Source organism: Podarcis filfolensis, assembly GCF_964270895.1.
Source record: "Podarcis filfolensis genome assembly, chromosome: 6".
In the NCBI taxonomy this organism is placed as follows: domain Eukaryota; kingdom Metazoa; phylum Chordata; class Lepidosauria; order Squamata; family Lacertidae; genus Podarcis; species Podarcis filfolensis.
In genome coordinates this window covers 49,996,842-50,015,293 of record NC_139609.1, presented here as the reverse complement: position 1 = coordinate 50,015,293, position 18,452 = coordinate 49,996,842, and the positions used below count along the sequence as shown (strand labels likewise).

General features: G+C 43.7%; 1 protein-coding gene across 1 annotated transcript; it reads left to right on the top strand.

The window, feature by feature from the left end:
- Positions 1-33: 33 nt before the first annotated feature.
- ATP6V0B (ATPase H+ transporting V0 subunit b) lies at positions 34-15,116 on the top strand. The gene is made up of 8 exons (XM_083619991.1): positions 34-217; positions 8,907-8,955; positions 9,977-10,060; positions 10,757-10,834; positions 11,546-11,615; positions 12,239-12,290; positions 13,504-13,694; positions 14,508-15,116. The coding sequence occupies exons 1-8, from the start codon at positions 151-153 to the stop codon at positions 14,532-14,534; spliced, it is 618 nt and encodes a 205-aa protein (XP_083476117.1). The 5' UTR covers positions 34-150; the 3' UTR covers positions 14,535-15,116.
- The last annotated feature ends 3,336 nt before the right edge of the window (positions 15,117-18,452 follow it).

Genomic DNA, 18,452 nt, shown 5'->3' with positions numbered 1-18,452 from the left:
GTTTCGCCTTCCTCCCATCCGACCAATCATCCCAGCCGGCGAGAGGCGTCAGATAAACTTCGTCTGGTCACGTGGAGCGTGGTTCCCGTCATTCTGTGGGTCAGGTGATTCCCGGTCGCGTTCAGTCCGTGCTGAGGACTCGCCGCCGCCATGTCCGGGCTCGCGCTGCTGTATTCGGGACTGGGGCTGACCGCGGCCGCCACCATCACCGGCATCGGTTAGTGCTTTGAACGGGGAGCTGGGAGCGCCGCTGCGAGGGCCAACGCCGCTTTGCCGAAGTCCTCCTCTCCCCTCCCTTCGCCGGGGCTGTGTGCGGTTATACGCAAAGGAAATGGCTGTGGGAAATGGCTTGTCGTGGGCGGGCGGGGGGCGCAGGGCGCGAGGGAGCACACTTGGGGCGCTGGGGGTGGCATGCCGCCCTCCAGGCTCAGCGAATGTTTTTGGGTGCTTCTTGATCCGCGGTGCTGCCTTGCCCTACCCTAGTTTGCCTGTCAGGCTGTTCTCGGGGTTGGGGGGCGAGGCGACATCCCTGCTGAGGGGAGACTCGCATCCTCCTGCTTGCGCGGGGAGAGCCGTTTTGTCTTCAGGGGGTGGTCCGGAAGATACTGTACTTGGTTCTCCTTGTCCATGACCTTCTCATAGGGAAGGTTTCCGGAGGGGCCCTCGCATGTGGGTTTCCCACGGCAGGCCCACCTCTTGTCGTTCTCCACATCCTTGGTCTCAAAAATAAAAATAGTTTAAGAGACGACTCCAGACTTCCACCATATTGGGCTCTGTGGTGCTCAGTTTGCTTCCTCATCTGTGAAAGCAGCGAAAAGGCGAGGGGTGGGGAAAGGCTTTCTTAATGGCTGTTCAGTGCTAGTTGTGAATTTTGATGCTGTGCACACCAATGTCATTTTGATGTCTGAAAGTAGATCAAAAGAAGTGCATTTGGAGGAACTTTCTAAAAGTGCAGTGTTGTTTCCTTTTTTTATGTGGTGAAATTTGAGCAAGGCCTAGAGGGTGTAGCCTTGGAACCAGGGGACCTGTGGCAGAGTCTGAAGCTGCTGTCCCTTGGTTATCTTTAGTATCAAAGCAATTGCACTTTAATGAACTCCTGACTAGCTGCGTAAATGTTTATACATTGACAGGATTACTGGGTCTTAATGTTGATATATATCTTTTCCTTCACTACCAAACATTGATTTCATTGTTCATCATGGTTTCGATGTTAACCATCCTAGCATTGGTAAGAAGTTCTGCATGTTTTTGGGTGAAGGAGACTTGGCTCACCAATAGCCTGGATTCATTCTTGCTGGAGAGATATTTGCATTTTCTGGTAGTCTCTACATTTGTTCAGGTGATAATTTGTTCTTGGTGAGCCCATGCAGGTATGCTGTGTCCTTATTCTAAACAAGGAACAATTCAGAAAGTCCTCCATCATGAGTTGAATGACATATTTGTTCTTGTATTGTGTGGTTGCAATTTATTGGTTAACACTGTTGGGGGAAATGTGATGAACCATGCAAAAGGTGCACAGTGGACTCTCCCCCCCCCCCTTCAGTTTGTTTTGTCAACAAGCTTTGGAGCAGTTGTCCTACAACAGTCCTGTCCCAGCTCTCTGGGAGCTGTTGGTGGCTTCAACTGGATTAGCCCAGCTGATTTGGTTAAGACTTCACCAGTCAGGGTTGAGGAATGACAAACAGTAAACTAAGCTCTGACCTTCTGATTCAAACTCAGTTTCTTTAAGGTCATTTTACCAATTGGACACAGACCTTGCCTAGAAGCAGAGAGTTTCTTACAGGTTCCTGTTGGGACTAAGCAGTCTGCTCACGTATACCACTCTACTCAAACAGTACTCCATTTCCTTTTCTCCTTCATTATATCTTATTTGCAGCTAGGGTTCTTCTGCCCCTCTCCTCCTCTTTTTGCTACTTTTCCAGTGGTAAGTGTGACTCTTAGTTCCCCTTTCAGATCAGCATGGATGGGAAGAAAAGAACTTCTCCTTTTCTAGCCATGATTACTACAGCTGTACCAGGGAGGACATTAACATTTTCCTTTCTTTTCAGTAGGATGTGAGCATAGATGCCTCATGGTGGGTCTCTGAGTATCGCCCTGTCTTGGCTTCTGTGGACCCTGAACCAAGCATGATTCTGTTATTACTCTGGGACATTCATGCACCTGAGCTAGGGTTTGTCAGACTGGTGGCTGGGGACTGTGGCCAGGAAGGAATGTGCTCCAAGTCATGAGACATCTGTCCCAAAATGTAAGAAGCTATTTGACCTATAGATGGGCAACATAGGTAGAAATACCTTACCCCATCCCAATATATATCTGGAAGGGACAATGAAGAACTCTTTCCTATAACAGTACTTCAGTGTTCTGCCTCATGACTAAACTTATTGGAGAGGAAGCAGAGCGGAGCACCACTTGAATGAATAAATGATGTATGTAACCGTACTCAGGGGGGGTAGCCTGTCATTTGACCTTGCTACTATAGGGAAGAAGCAGTGTGATGAATGGAGGTTTATTCACTGTGCTGTCTCTTCTTTTTTATGGTAGCTTTGGGTAACTGTTGTTGCAAAACAGTGACTTAACTTCTCAGATGTGATTGAATGATCAATAACTTTGAAGAGTCTTAAAGGTTTTGGATCTTAACCTTTAGGATCACAATCTTTAATGTGAAGGATTTACTGAAATATTATTCTCTCTAGGTTTTATGCTCGAAACACTGTTACATTTTTATTTTTTCATCATTGTTAAATGATTAATAAGATCAGTTGTACAGGCCAATTCTCAAAGCATCAGCAGAATCATGGCTTCACTGGTCAGTTTGCTGTTGTGCCAACTCTACTTTGTGTAATAAACTACACTTAACTTGGTTTTCCATAGTGTCTGCTAACAATTTTGGGACTTTGTATGGGTTGTCTGGGGGGCGGGGAGTTAATTTCCCCCAAGAATTCTTGTAGCTTTAAAACTTTTTACATGCACTGCATACAAGGGTGTCACTCATGTCTTTTGGCAGGATGATGAACCATTTGGTCTTGGACTTAGAGGTAGGATAGGTTTGTGTTGCTTTTTATACTATCTGGCCCAAATTTTAAGAGGGCTCCTGTACCTCTAGGAGTTTTACAGAAAGTAGTGTATTTTCATCAATTGCTGCAGCACTGCGTTGGGTAAAACAACTCTGAAAAAATGCTACCTGTATTCTGAAATAATGCATTCCAAAATAGTATTGGGCCTGAAAGTGGTAGTTTGCTTCCTTTCTTTGCAATTGCATATTCCATCCTTGCTATGTGTTATATACTTGTAATATAAATCAAGGAGGAGAAAAGTGAATGGCTACTACCGCAAGGGTAAAAAACATTAATTGCGACACTTCAAGCAAGAGACAAAAATCTGGAGCTGGTCCTATTGGAAGTAACATATCAAGATCAGCATTGTGGATCTGAAAAGTAGAGACCAGAATTCTGGGTGGGAATCTTTAGCCCACTTCCTGTTAGGCCTCACAGGGTGCCATGAAATTTTCTCCCCTTCTGAAAGTATAGAAAGAGACTCTCCAGTCTACTGAGTGTATTCTCTACTGCTTATAGTACAAATTGATTTGGAATATAGAGAAGGATTGTCCTAGCCAGTATCCACTGAGAAAGCTGTGAACAAATCCACATAAGGACAGGAAGCTTCTTTTGCCAGCTCGCTTCACACTTTTCTTGTGAAGAAAAGTAGAGGTGTCCTTAGGGTTCATTTTTGTCCCTTGGGTTCTCCTGCAGTATGTAAAGAAGATCCTTCAAGCAGTGTGAGTAAACTACCGTTCAGCTGTGCTTTGTCTTATTATGCCTTTCCATTCCTGTATTCCTCCATTGTTGGGATGCCTTCAGATACCTGATTGCTGACTTCAAAGTTCACATTGTGTACTGTTTCTGAATGATGCTGTTGTAGTACGTGAGGGTAGCTAGAATTACTGATATGTTTTCCTACCATGTTGTAAAGACTTGGGATGGATTACAAGAACCCCTCTTTTTTAGTAGGGTTCTTGCACTCAGTGGGATATGCCAAGGTTGCCCACCCCCCCAGGATGTTTTATTTAATGCTGCTTAGCATGAAGCCATTGGTAAGGAGAATTTTGAGCTAATATTTGCCAGATTTAAAATTTACTTGTAAATCGGTATGCATTAAAATATAGCTTTGGTATAATATAATAAAAATATAACTATATTTTATGCAATAAATTATTATAACCAGAGAAAAAGCTTTAATTTATGCTAGTTGATCTAATTTTCTACATTAGAAAGGGGGACCATAAGTTCTCAAATTGTCCCATTTATTTGTCTACTTTTGCTTAATTGTACTATTTCTCTTTAATTTCGTTACTGTAGCAAGATACCAAACTCTATCAAACCATTCTCATTCTGTTGAAATGATTGGAAATAAAACCCAAATAAATTTCCATGCTCTGATCTCACATCTTCATTTGGATATTCCAGAAAAATTATTAGCAGATTTATAAGTATGTGATATGGAATTATAATTATATAAATGCATCTAGTGGTCTTTCCTACCAAATTCCTAATTTTGTCTCATGTCCATCAGACATTAATATAACCCTCAACTGTTTCCCCACATTTCCAATATATTCCACTAATGTCTTTGGTTATATGTTTGGTGAATATTTGAATATAATTTGATGTGGTATCTTTTATAAAAAAAATTATTAAATTGAATATAATCTGGAGCTTTGGGCAGTGATGTTATTGACATAACACCAAGCTGTATATGTTGTTAACTAAATGAATGGGTACTACTATTTTGGTTTTAGTTAACATTGACACATTTTGGTGGAGTGGATGTTTAAACAAACTAGATTTGAATTTAGGCAAGTTGAAGATAGTTCTGGTAGATAGTTCTGGACTGGTAGCAGCCCTGCCTCTATTAGACAGAAGTGACAGTCATCGCATCAAACTAGTTAGGTGTCCAGACGTAACGTACCCTTAAACCCTGTCTTATTTTTTGACAGGCAGGTTTGGGGGTTTCCAGGAGCACCTTTAATCAACTACATCTATTGTGTAGCTGTGTAGCTTTCTGGAGAGGAAGGCTCTAGCTATGCTTTTTGATATTTTGTAACCAGTACTGTAGTATGGATCTTCCAGAAATTTTTGAATTAGATACCTTTCTGGGAAACTTTCTTATGCTATTAGGCTAATTTACACTGTAGATAATTCAGCTTGTGTTGGAAACTTTTATTACACTCCCAATTTAGCATGTTCATTTTTCTAATATTTTGTAAACAAAGCAAAAAAACTTGGGCATTGGCAAGCTTGCCTGTGTTTGCAGTTGGCATCCAACTCACAAAATGGGGGGGGGGGGATTCCACAGCAAAATAAATCACTGGTAAATTTTCCATTCCACATCTTGGTTTGTAACTGCCGGGTTTGACTACTTTTTGTAAGGAAGACTGCAAAGTGCAGTTAATACAAAATGGCATCAGATTATATCTTATGCTAACTCTCTCAGTGTTGGTGGCATGGCTTGGCAAGGAAGGATGCTATGCCACACTCCCCTCTTCTCCAACCTTTACCTGGGTTGCTCCAAAAGAACACTTTGCCTTCATGGGGCCCCGTTCCCCCCTTGTGCATAGACTATTAACCTGCACAGCATACAAATTTGAATAGATTCTGCTCCTAGTTCTTACCTAAATGTCAGGAAGAGTGTAGCTCTCCCTGGATGTATATGCCCATTATCTCTCTCTCTCTCCAGTGTTGCTTTCAAAGCCTGCGTGTGCAGGGAAAGGCAGCAGGCTGTCGGCTCCTAGTGCCAATTTTTTCTGAGATCAGAGTCTGCTGCTGCTGAGTGAAGGGTCTGGAGTTGGCAGTGCCTGGGGCTTAAAGCTGTCGCTTGGAGCAGGCTGCACACCTATGAGCAGATAGGCTTCTGCTCACGGGGATGTGAATATGACCCTGATGAGCTCTGAGCCATTGAATAGAGTCTTCAGTTTCCTGACCCACTTTCTTCTGCTTCCCCATACATGGTTAATTCTACCAGACTTGTTTTTGGTGTGGTGTATTATATCTACAATGTCTACTGATAGGGACTTCACACCCTCTGTTGAACTGCCTTGTTGTCTAACACTTCCTAATGTCAACGCTATTTTTTAAAAATAGATCAAAGGGTCACCCTACTTGCATTCTCTCTTTAGTTATTCTCCATGGGAGCCAATCTATCCTTTCTTCCCCAGTTCTGTGGCTCATTTGTTCTCTATCCTGCCCCATGATGCTCTGTTTCTGCAGCCTTGCTCTTTCTTTCTGAGCTCCTTCCCACCTTTGTGTCTGTCTGTGTCTTTTTTCACATTGTCAGGCTCACAGGAGGATAGTTCTGCCTGGACCTTGCAAGTGGAACATTTGCATCCTGTGACTGTCCCATCATATTCTATTCATATATCCCGAAATACAGTTCCCATCATCATGTCATTGACTCATCTTCTTCCACTCTGCTTCCCAGTCTGAGGTTGTGGGGTGATTTTCCCTTCCTGTCTGCAGTATGTGATACTGCTAACTTTTTCACAGCTGGTTTTCTTCCCCATGCATGTTCTTCATCCAGCCCTTTAAAAGGAGAAAATGGTTTTTGGATGAAAAAAGGCCCCTAGAGCCAAGATTGCTGTGGATGTGAAGGTACAGCATTCTTGCTTATCTAAGAATGAAAGCTGCTGGGGATCCTTTTGGTATTGTTAATAATAATAATAGCATTTATCAGTCACTTTATGCAATAAAAAGTCTCAAAGCAACTTGACAAATTAAATTACAACACCATTTAAAGCCAGAAAAGTTTAAAACAGCGAGAATATATAGTACATAAAATGCACATTCATCAACAAATTAATAAGGACCAAGTCCTACCCACCCCACTAAAAGATGGGCACCACCATAGGAGGCAACATTAATTAACCAAAGGTCTTGGCTTGCTGCACCTAAAAATTGACAAAGATGGTGACAGGCGCATCTCCCTAAAAAGAGCATTCCACAGGTGAGGCAGTTGGGAACATCACAGAAAAGAATGACTGATTATAAAAAGACTTCATGAATAACTTTGCTTATTTGGGTTGGTCACAAGTAGTGTCACAGATGGATGTGCTTCAGACTGCAGCAGTTAGATAACATTTTCCATAGCAATGCCCATTAGGGCTACCACAAAGGGGCCGTGCCCTTCCAGTTAGCTGTGTGAACATGGGGATTTTATTTTTTATACATAAACATAATATTTCAATGAATATTAAACTAAGAAACATTTTCATTTATACGTACAGAAAAAATGGGGCGGGGGCAGAAAAGTGTTTCCATTACTGCATACAGTAAAATCAGCAAATCTATAGACTTATAGATTCATTAAGCATTATATTAAATCACCCTGCTCCGTATTTATTTTAGGAATTACAGTACATCATTTCTCCTGAAAGCCGATATTTTGGCTAGATAAGATGATTCCCAGACTGTCACTGATCCTTCCCTGACGATATAGATTGTGCTTCCCATTGTTTGGCATAAATCAACTTTGCAGCAACCAATAAATTTGAAATCAGCTCATGCAATCTTTCGCATATTCTTCTGTTACATAATTCAAAAGAGGGAGGATCAAATGGCAGCTACATTTCATTTTATCAGTCCCACTAACATTTCCCAAATTCTCTAGTTCTTATACAATTCCACTACCTGCAGAGAAAATGTTTTTCCCCCTGATGCTAAAAAGGTACCCAGTATCTGGTTTACACATTTCTGTGGCATAAGATGCCACTGAATTGCCATGTTATAGCAGTTCCCCCTTAAATTCAAGCACAACGAAAACATTGACCTTTCTGTAAATAAAAATGTCTGCACTTCCACAGAATTTTTGTAAGTTTCTTTTTCAGTTTGTCATAAAAGAATTTGACCATATGCACTAATGGAAGATGAAACATGGGTGGTTGGTTTTTTTTTAACCGGAGTTCATAGCCATTATCTCTCTGAACATTGCATTTTCTTTTTGTAGAGTCAAATTATGAATATAGGGATAAAAGGCCATATTCTCTGCCTCCAAGATACCTGTGACTTCTTTATAGGCGATCATAGGAGATCTTCGTTACATTTTTCCAGTAAACTGAAACTTTCTAAATATTGATAAAGATCTAAATCACTTGTTACCCAAGCCAATGTGTTGTATCAGGAGCTGTTGTTTAGATTTTGAGGATAGACATAGACAAAGATACATTAATGATAGGTGGAATGGTTACATCTCTTGAGTTTTTCTATAACTGCCAATTGTGCCATTAGGAAGCTTCCATCATAGCTACACAGAACATCCTGCCCATACATTGGTGGCTGTTATCTTGCCTTTGGCTGAGCCTGGCTTCTGCACGGGCCTGGCAGAAGTCGAAAGTGTTTGTTTGAGGTCCAAGGTGTTGTATTCCTATGTGGGTCAGTGCTGCAGCACTCAAAAGATAAAGAGTGAGGTAGCCAGTATGGTACCCCAAATGTTATTTTTGCACTACTGACTGGAGATGATAACTGGAGTTGCACAGCATCTAGAGGATGCTCACATTGGCTACCCTGGAACAGAGAGGGGCAAGACTTCCTGTTCTGAAAGGATTTTAAAAAGTGTGCTGGTAGGAAGCCTGTAGGATAGGAGTCCTTTTCTGTCTCTTATTTCTAGTATGTAGTGACCTTTTGGGTCTTGTTAAACAGAGCACAACAGAAAGGAATAAGTGATAGTTTCCCCATGAAAGAGGTGATTTGGAAAGGGGCAATTTGTGGTGTAAGCTGTATGAAGACTATATAAACCCTTTCTGCTCTCCCTGGGGGGGGGGGGTTCAGCACCGGTGGCAAGGTGTGAGCATCACAGATTGGGCTTTGAGGAGACCAAGCCAAAAAGTGGAATCATTCTGTGTTTCTCTTGTTTTTCAGGAATCTGCTACACAATATTTGACCTTGGTTTCCGTTTCGATATAGCATGGTAAGATGGCACTTTTTCCTAGTGGCTGGGGTTGGAGTAGCATGGGGAACAGTGGCTTATTGGTGTTTTCAGCAATATATTGGGGAAGAGAGCATGAGGAAAAGCAGTAATTTGCCTTTGCGTTTTCTTTTCCATGCGCGTGAATTACAGAAAGCCCAACAGTGCTCTGCTCTGAGGAGTGGTAGGCAGGCAGATGTTTGCATGGTTGCTTCCACAGGCAGGCCGTGTCTCTCCCCCCCCCCCCCCTTTCCCCCGTTGGTTGACAACAGTATTGATGGCAGTGTCCCATTTCACTAGTCGATGCTGCTAATTGCCTTATTTTGCCTGCAGGTCAGCTGGCTGCCTCTCCTCTTCGCCTGCTGTTGCAAGCCACTTGTCCCTGTGCTTAGCTAGGTTATAGGCCCTGTGCTGCTCAGATTCTGTTGGCACATCTGCACACACATCTTGAACATTTTTGGGGCACTTTTTTCTGTGCTTCTGGACTATTGCTTGGGCCTGAAAACAGATGCTTCTCCATGCACCCACTAGTCTTAATGGTATAGGATTAGTGGTCTTGAGGAGTTGCCGTGACCCATATCCTGATTCTGCTAGTTCAAGAGCTAACCAAAGAGTGCTGTATTGAACAGCATCTTAAGCAAGTCTCTAGCTCACCCTGCTTTCATGGACCTCCTTTCCTGTTGGCTAAACTAGCCTAGGGTTGCTTGGGCTCAGCACAGCTTTTCTACAGTGTTGTTTTGTAGCCCAAACTATAACAAATAACACCTTTCCTAATGGGTTATGAAGTCTCCTAGTTACTGCTAAAGAGGCAAGGCCTTCTGGCTGCCACCCTGGGCAGCAGGCGTTAGTTCTCTTTTACCACTTACCAATTGTGCAGGATGGGTAGACTGACCTGACCAAGTTCTGTCCAGAAATGGGATGGATTGGTTTGACTAGGGCTGCTTCTCCCCTGCGGGTGCTATAACTTGATGCTATGATGGAGAAAGGAATAGAGTATTCATAAGGTAATTCCTCCTATGTACAGGTTCCTGACAGAGACCTCACCATACTTGTGGTCCAACCTGGGCATTGGGCTGGCCATCTCATTATCAGTGGTGGGTGCTGCCTGGTGAGTACTTCATCTCTCCCAGCCCCTAGCAATCTGTTAATGGACATCATTCCTCAACCAATACTGCTGAGCCCTACTTTGGGCTTCCATTTTGGGGGGTTAGTCCCAAGGCACAGTCTGAGGGCACATGATGCAGCCACTTCACCAAAGGTCTGTGTCTGGTCAGTGCCTGGAGGGAGATCCCCAAACTCTGTCTGGACCCTGGGATTGTCATCTGAGACCCTTTTCTGCCTGATGCATCAAAGACAGACTCAAAGAGTGGTGATGAGAGAACAGGCCTTTTCTGCAGCTCCCCAACTATGGAGTGTGGCAGCAATTCTGTCATAGTTCAAGTACCGGACAGATACAGTTTTGTTTCCCTGGGCATTTGGGAAGCACCAATGATTGGATATTCCCCTTACTCTGCCTGCATTTTTAATATGCTTATGTGTTTTCATTACTGTATTCTATTATTGTTGTAAATCACCCTGGGAATTTTGGGATTCAATAAACCTAACCTAACTTCATGTACACCACCTTGACTTCTATGATGGAAGAAAGTCAAGATATAAGTGTACTTAAATAAGTGCAGTGCTGGGCATTAATGAATAATAAAATGATTTTGGCAGGGTGCAATCTAAGCAAGCCGTTCCCCCCCCCCCCTTTGCTGCCTATCAAGTACCACTCCTCTAACCGCTTCTGTAACTATTTTTTCAGGGGCATTTACATTACTGGATCCAGCATCCTTGGCGGTGGTGTCAAAGCACCTAGGATCAAAACCAAAAATCTGGTCAGGTGAGAGGACCCCATTGTTCAGCATATATTCCACAGGTATAGGTACTGCAAAGTCCAAAAGCTCACTTGCCCATCCTTGATATGCCCTGTTTCCTGCTGCACAGATTTAAAAAAATTGTACATTCCTGAATTGGCTTCTGTGTACCGTAAAATCCTTGTGAGAGCTAGGCATTGAGTTTGATCCAGCACAGGTGTGGGGACCCTCAATGCTTGCAGGGCAAAAGATGGAACTGGGCACAGCAAAATACAAAGAAAAAGCAAATAAATAAAATCCCCTCTAGTTCAGTACATTACCTGTTCCTCACCCCTGGCTTAATGGGTGGGGTGTGAGAATAGGGGTGTTAGCACCTTGTGGAAGGATCTGCTTTGGGCCGGCTTTGCCTATGCTCAGAAACACTCTGCCTTAAGTGTCAAGCAAAGACTTTAAACAAATGAATCAGCTTTACTTTTGGGGGAACAAGGTGTGCTCTGAAACTTGCTGCTTCCTTGGTTGTCTGGTCCTTCTCAGGCTGCTGCCTCATCTGCAAGGTTACCACCTCATTCCTAGCTAGCCAGGGGAAGGAAGGAGGTGGTTGGGAAGCCAAGGAGGGTCCCAGTGGTAGATGTGCCATTGGAGGCCAGCCCATTCCTCCCTCTCTCGTTCCCTGGTCCCATGCCCACATTGTCACCCTTGAGATGTTGCAGCTGCTAATCTGTGTTTTCTCCTGGCAGCATCATCTTTTGTGAAGCTGTGGCCATCTATGGAATCATCATGGCCATCGTCATCACCAACATGGCTGAGGTAATGGGGGGGGCAGGGGCTGGCTTGTATGGGAGGGACACGGTTGTGTGCCAAGTCTCGCTCTTGGCCATGCTCCACGGTGAAGGGAGCTGAGCTGTTGCCAAACGGAGGAGGGCAAAGAAGGTAATCAGAGAGGTATTGATGGAGTCCAGGCAACTGTGGAGCCAAGTGCTATGCTGGGTAGAAGCCCAGTTGCAGGAGGCAATCCTGGCTCATGCCTCTGAGCAAAAGTTTTCTATCCTTGTAGGGGAGAACAAGCCCTGGCTAATTGCTCTTGAAGCAGGGGCTGGTATCGACACAGGGACATAGTATTGACATAGAGAGAAATAGGAGTTACTTTCACCTGGGATAAATCCCACTACTGAGCCATAGATTGCCCAAGACCTTGGAGCAAGGTTAACCTGCATCTGGCAGATGTTTAGAGTTATGAGCTTATGAGGAATGAGGCACCTTGGTGGGCCGCAGTCCTCTCAGCTCCCTTTCTCCCTGCTGTAATTCTGAAAAGGGTACGAGTTTATTTCAACTCAAGTCTGGATATTTCCTATCTACAGTGACGTGCCTTAATGCCACATCTAATGTCTTTGTCAGAGACTTGCTTATTAAAATCCTTCCTTTCCTTGCAGCAATTTTCGGGCAGAACCCCTAAGGCGATTGGCGCCCAGAACTACCATGCAGGTAGGCTGGGTTTGTGGGGACTGGGGATAGGCAGGCATAATGGTTCTTGCCCTTGCAATATCATCAGGCGCCCCTTGTTACGTAGGAAACCTAGGAGGCTGTCTTATAGCAAGTCAGCCCATTGGTCCATCAAGGCCAGTGTTCTCAACACTGACTGGCAGCAATTTCTCAGGGGCTGCCAGCCCTACTTAGATGCACCAAAGATTGAACCTGGAACCTGCTCTATCTCTGAGCTGCAGCCCTTCCCTAGTTGAATTGTGTCTTGGCACAAGTTCACCTGCAGTAGGACAGCTTTTTTCCAATAGGCCACCGAACATTGTCTGACAAGCAGGGGGTATATGTATTATCTCCAGTTGATTTTCTGGCTTTGCAAAGCTCCCTACCGCCCTGTTGCAGTATCTGATGTGCCAACTATATCTGTGCTGTCACCCTGGGGTGGTGGGTATATCATCTTTTGTCATCACAGAAGAGACCGACACATCTTGACATGTTTGCTGGCAGCAGCTGTCCTCTTGGATGGCTATAGTGGCAATGCTATTCTTGTGGCATGCCACAGATGCAAGCCTGAGCGAGGTGTGAGCTGGGCCAAGATGCTGTCTTTGGCTGTATCCTGTCCCAAAGTCTTTAGAATTGTGACATCTAATACCACCCTGTGGCCTGGGAGGCTTTCTAGTGCTCCAGAAATAACTAAATAAATAGTATATAGCCATTGTTCTGCTTAGATAGTGTTACTGTCACCACTCTTTGCTTTGCTGCATTTCCCCTGAGTGAGTCAGGAACACCTTTAAACTTTGTAAATCTGAACCCAGTAGTCTGGTTCATGGTTAAGGTGTGGCGAGGGAGAGTGACAGGGAGAGCTTTCTCCAATAAATAAGGAACCCTTGCACCAGTTGCACTAAATTCCTAAGAACTGGTTTATTTTATTTGTGGATTAAAAGGTTTGCATATAGAAAGCAAGGGTTAATATACATAACATGCACCTTTTCTTCCTAAGGAAAAATCGGTTTGTGTGTGAGTTTGGGAGGGAAATTGTTACAATTTCTTGTTACCTTATTTCCATCTGCAGATAATGCATAACAAGGACAGGCTTAGAAGAAAACATAAGGGCCTTCATCCTAACGGTCTCTGAGGCCAGTCTTGTCAGGCCTGCAATGATCATCCACTGAAAATATAACTGGGTGCCGCCCATTCCTAATACTCTTTCCTCCCATAGGTTTCTCCATGTTTGGGGCAGGCTTGACTGTGGGCCTGTCCAATCTCTTCTGTGGTATATGTGTGGGCATTGTGGGCAGTGGTGCAGCATTGGCAGATGCCCAGAATGCCAGCCTCTTTGTCAAGATCCTCATCGTGGAAATCTTTGGCAGTGCCATCGGACTCTTTGGAGTCATCGTGGCTATCCTGCAGGTGAGTCTCTCCGGCCTTGCTATCCCCAGACAGTCTTGCCCATTCCCACCTCCTAAGCAGAGGTAGAAGGAAGAATTGAGAGAGGATGAAGGTTTGGAAATGCCAGTAGTCATGCCTAGACTGCTCTTTGCAGATTAGCGAAACAAAAAGAATTTCAAAAACTAATTTGTTCCGTCAAAGGGGCTCTCATCTACTCTTAAGTTGCGCCCAATATTTACTGGTTCGGTAGGTTAGGTAGTTATCTCGCGGTGCTGGTGTTGCTTTAAGGAATCCCCAAGCCATCCCTGCTTCAGGGCTAGGAAGAGGCAAGGCCTTTAATGGGTGTGTGTGGCTCAACCTTCAGCCTTCTTCAATGACAAGAAGCTTCCCTGTCCATAAGATCTACTATGGCTCTGTCTCTTCAGCCTCCCTCTCCACAACTATTGCCCCTCACTTTTGGCTGCTGCTCTGTGCACCTGTCCTGAACAGCCATATTTCCTCATGATCATGTACAGGTGGATGCATTTGCAGTGTTAAAAAGCTGCTACATGCGACAAATATGATAGCATGCCCAGTTTGCATTTCACAGTCTGTAATCGGTAGTTAATGGTTTACTGTGAAGGCACAGAAGGCTCCCAATTTGCTCCTCCCTTCTAGTCAGCAGGAGCAACAAATCACCATTCCTGGCCTGGGGGTTGCTGTTTGTTTCACTCCAAACACTCTTAAGCCAAAAACAAATCCTGGCATTATTCTTGGCAACAGTGGGGGTACGTAGGGGAGCTTAATTCATGGCGCCTGTGTTTTCTTATCTTCTCTCCTTTTTGTCTTTTGCAGGTGTCTAAAGTGAAAATGGGCGACTAAGCCCTTTGCCACCAGCCTGTCTGCCAGCTGCAGACTCTGTACATATTTATTTAATGTATTCTGTTGGCTTGGGATGGAGCTTGGTGTATAAATTTATTCCCGTGATCTTTCCCTGCGAGGCCGTGGAAGAACCTGACCAATTGATGTGTGTGTGAGAAAGAATCTGTCCTCCTTTCCTTCCATCCTTTCCTGCTCCACTTCCCCTGAAGAAAGGGGCTGGATGGACCTAGGAGAAGGAACCTAGAGTCTTCCAGCCCTTGCACTCTTTGTGGCAACCACTGCCAACAGCAATGCCATGTTCTGTGAAATAAACTCATCCGTGTCCCAAGTAGTTTCCCTTCCTTGTGCGCCCCGTGCTGCTGTGCCCCTCCTGCTACCCCGGCTCCTGCTGCCTCTCACAGTCCACATTTTCTGGAACAGCCAGTGGTACTGGCTGAAGATTTGGCTCCGCAGGCTATGGAAGGTGCCCTCCTAGGCACATCTGTTCCATACTGAAGGGGTGCATAGGAGCTAAAAGTTGTGATTTTTTGAGTTCCCTGAAACTTCACAAATGATTGGTTAATTAAAATTAATTATGGGAAATGTCTTGTACTGTGATTAATAGTTGCTGTTTCTCTGTGGTGTGCCCGCTGTTCATCAAACTGCTCAGTGCAGGGGTGGGCAAACTTCAGGCTTATCTGATTGTCTTTGTTTCTTTAACTGAAATCCAAAATCTACTAACCAGGGGCAAAATATAGATTTTTTTTTTAGAAGGGGTTCCTCTGAGCCCATTTTGAATCCTAGGAATTGGTTTTCAGTATTAGAACGGGGCTCATAGTCCTTTTGCCCAAGTCTTCTCCTGCGTAACTTTCATCATTTCAGTGGCCAAATTTAGATGGGAAAGGTCATTTTGTTATTTCCTTTAGACCGCTAATAGTTGAAAAGCCCTGCTGATTGACTGCAAATCACTCAGAGGTTTGATAGAGCCTGTGAGGAAGGTGCAAAGGCTGTAACAGTCCCAAGGTCACCCAGTGAGCTTCATGACTTGAGTGGGGATTTGAACCCTGATGTTTTAAAGTGTTGTAAACTTTAAGGGTTTTTTTCCTTTATAATGTGATATAGAAATGAAATTAATCATCATAACATCATCCCTGAAAAAGAAAATGAGACCTGGACATTCCATTTTGGCAGCCGCAACCTAGGTTTAAATTACCATTTAGTGATTAGCTTATATATCTGAGTTTCTACACTGGACCCCCATGGATTGGAGGTTCCCTCTCCCAGGGTAAAGAGTATTCCTGCTACCACTTCCTAGGGGTGGGTAGTTTTGCAGTCCTAGAATCATGAAGCATATTAATTTACAAAACTCTATTTGTATCCTATCTTGGGAGTTGCCAAAGACAGCTTTCAGTTAAAGCAAAACTTAGGTGAAAATTAGAAGCCAGAGAGTCACATTGCAGAAGGGGAAACACTTATGGTAGGATGAATCTAAAGATCTTATAGCTTAAGCCCTGAGCAGGATTTGCCATCTGTAATCCAATCCCATGCCAGCCTTACCTGGTAACTGTAAGGGTGGGAGGAAAGAGCTGGATTCTAGGCAGCAAAATTTGTTATTTTCCCTGCAAAGTTTAGATAGTCAAATGGGGGGGTATTGTGATATATTCTTATTTTAAGGAATATATAAAAAAAGAAAACTGATTCTGTTTGTTTGTTATTTCATTATTTACAGCAAGTCTTCACTGTTCTGATTGGCTCAGTGCTTTTGGAGAGCAACAGAGCTGTGCTTATTTTTCTACAGGAACTTAAAAAATTATGTGGCAGGATGTTTAGTGTCACCTTTTGGGTTCCTTGCTGGGACAGAGCCCCACCCTGGGAGATTTCCTGAAACACTTTTGACAACTGTATATTTAGCGTCTTTTCCACGTTTCCCACTACTCTGAGTAAAAACACTTGAATTTACATGTGTGAGCCATTCTGCTGTTTGTTCTGAAGGCAAAGATGTTCCTTTGGGACACTCTCGGCACTTCTCAATGACATAACTGGTGTTCATCTAAATAAAGCTTTTAAGAACATTGCTAGTGGGGCAAGATCTGACCCATATAAGCTAGAGCAGGGCTACCAGATGGGGTTGCATGTTCCCTTGCTCTCCATAATTTGATTGTCAAACTGTACCTTTATCAGCATGTGGTTATAAAAGTCATCAAAGGATAGAGAACATCATCTTTATGTTGATGATACCCTGATGCTCTCTCATAGGCTGACTGAAATGGATTCATTTAGTGTTTAAAAAATGATGTAGGTCAGGTGGTGGAAGAAGCCCTCCAGTGAATGGCTCTGTCAAGGACGTTTCATTCACTTCAGATCTGTACATGTTTTGATAGCTAGATGTGATGGCTTGTGTAAATTTAGAGGACATAGAGCCTCAAATTTCAGTTCAGCTTGATAACTGACAAGCCTAACATCTTGCTGTGGGGCAAAACGGATTTCAAAAGACAAACATTGTTTTGTCTAGTGCCACATACATTCTTTCCTGGTGATGTATTTACAAAATCTTTCCTATTTAAAACATATAGGACTATAACAATATGTCCAGAATAGCCTTAACACAAACTGGAGTTGCTATAGGTGGGGATGAGGGATTTATTTTCCTAACCTTTAAGCTGCACTACAAGACTTACCTGCTTTTGAATGCAGCCCGGTGGTCCCTACACAACATTTCTTAAGCACTGAGATATGTATAACAAGTCTCTTCAAGGTCTGCATCTCAGTTACTTGTGATGGCTTCGTTTGCCTGCAGTTCCTACTCTTAATGTTCTTCTCATTGTGATTGCAGCTTAGGGGGGGCTTTTCTTTACATAGATAATAACTCAAAATTTGACCTGTACACATAACCTCAGGTCCTTGATTTTGCATACTTCTGTGTATTTAAATACAGTCATTGGGTGAGCAGTCAGTATCACAAGGTGAATCTTGATCCAAACAAAACACCTACATTCTGATTGTCATATGTGAAATCATAGTAACTGTCACTGTTCCAAGAAATGGGCTAGTTTGGCTTTATTCTCATTGGAAATATGCTGGAGAAGTTGTGAGGGTTCCTTCAGATCAGGACAGGTTGCTGTTCTGTGGCATGAGTAGGGCCTGCTACACTGTAGCTCCACATTTCCCCCCTCAAAACATGTTGTGGTTACTGCCTTGAGGTGGCTTATCTTGCAGAGGCATAACCCTGGCATGCCCATTGCTTTTTAGGAACCTTACACTGGCCTTGCGTGTTTCTGTGCTGCAGACAATTCTCTCTATTTAACAAATGTGTGTCCTGCACTGTCTGCTATGTGCCAGGCTGATGGTAATAAAAGCAGCTTAAAAGAAGAACAGATTCCGACTAGTGAGCAATGGAAGTGGCAGCACAATCAAATGCTTGAAAATAAAAACAGCAGCAAACTACAAAACACTTCAACTGATATTTACAAGGCTAGGAAAATAAAAGTCTAGGGAATTAAAAGGCTATGTGCGTCACATCAAAAAGGCATTGTAGTTGGCACTAGGTGTGCTTTCTTGGGAAAGCATTCCAGTGATGTGCTAAAATGGTGAAGGCCCTTTCTGTAGTCCCCACCTGCCACCTGCTGTGTTTTTTCCTACACTGAAATGGTGTTGCCTCCTAGCACTATGTTAGGAGCTGTTGTCCTCAGGAATCTTGCCACACCATTTTTCTGAGGGTGTTTCTTTCCTTAGTGCCATGAGGTCCTGTGTCTCATGTGGATGACCTCTGAGGCGATGCAGACTGGGCCTGAGCCTATACAAGGAGTGAAAGTGAAGTCCTCCATTTTTCCTCTCTAGGAGGCTTAAGTACAATCACAGTGCTTTTGCTGGCTTAGTGTTGGCTCCCTGGGTGATTCTGCCACATCCCTGCAAATCTGCTGTAAGATGCAGAAAATCCAC

Excerpts from the sequence above, each read along its gene's own strand:
- ATP6V0B (XM_083619991.1), top strand. The coding sequence starts at position 151 with ATGTCCGGGCTCGCGCTGCTGTATTCGGGACTGGGGCTGACCGCGGCC. Across the intron at positions 218-8,906 it reads CGCCACCATCACCGGCATCG|GAATCTGCTACACAATATTT; the intron begins GTTAGTGCTTTG and ends CTTGTTTTTCAG. Across the intron at positions 13,695-14,507 it reads TCATCGTGGCTATCCTGCAG|GTGTCTAAAGTGAAAATGGG; the intron begins GTGAGTCTCTCC and ends TGTCTTTTGCAG.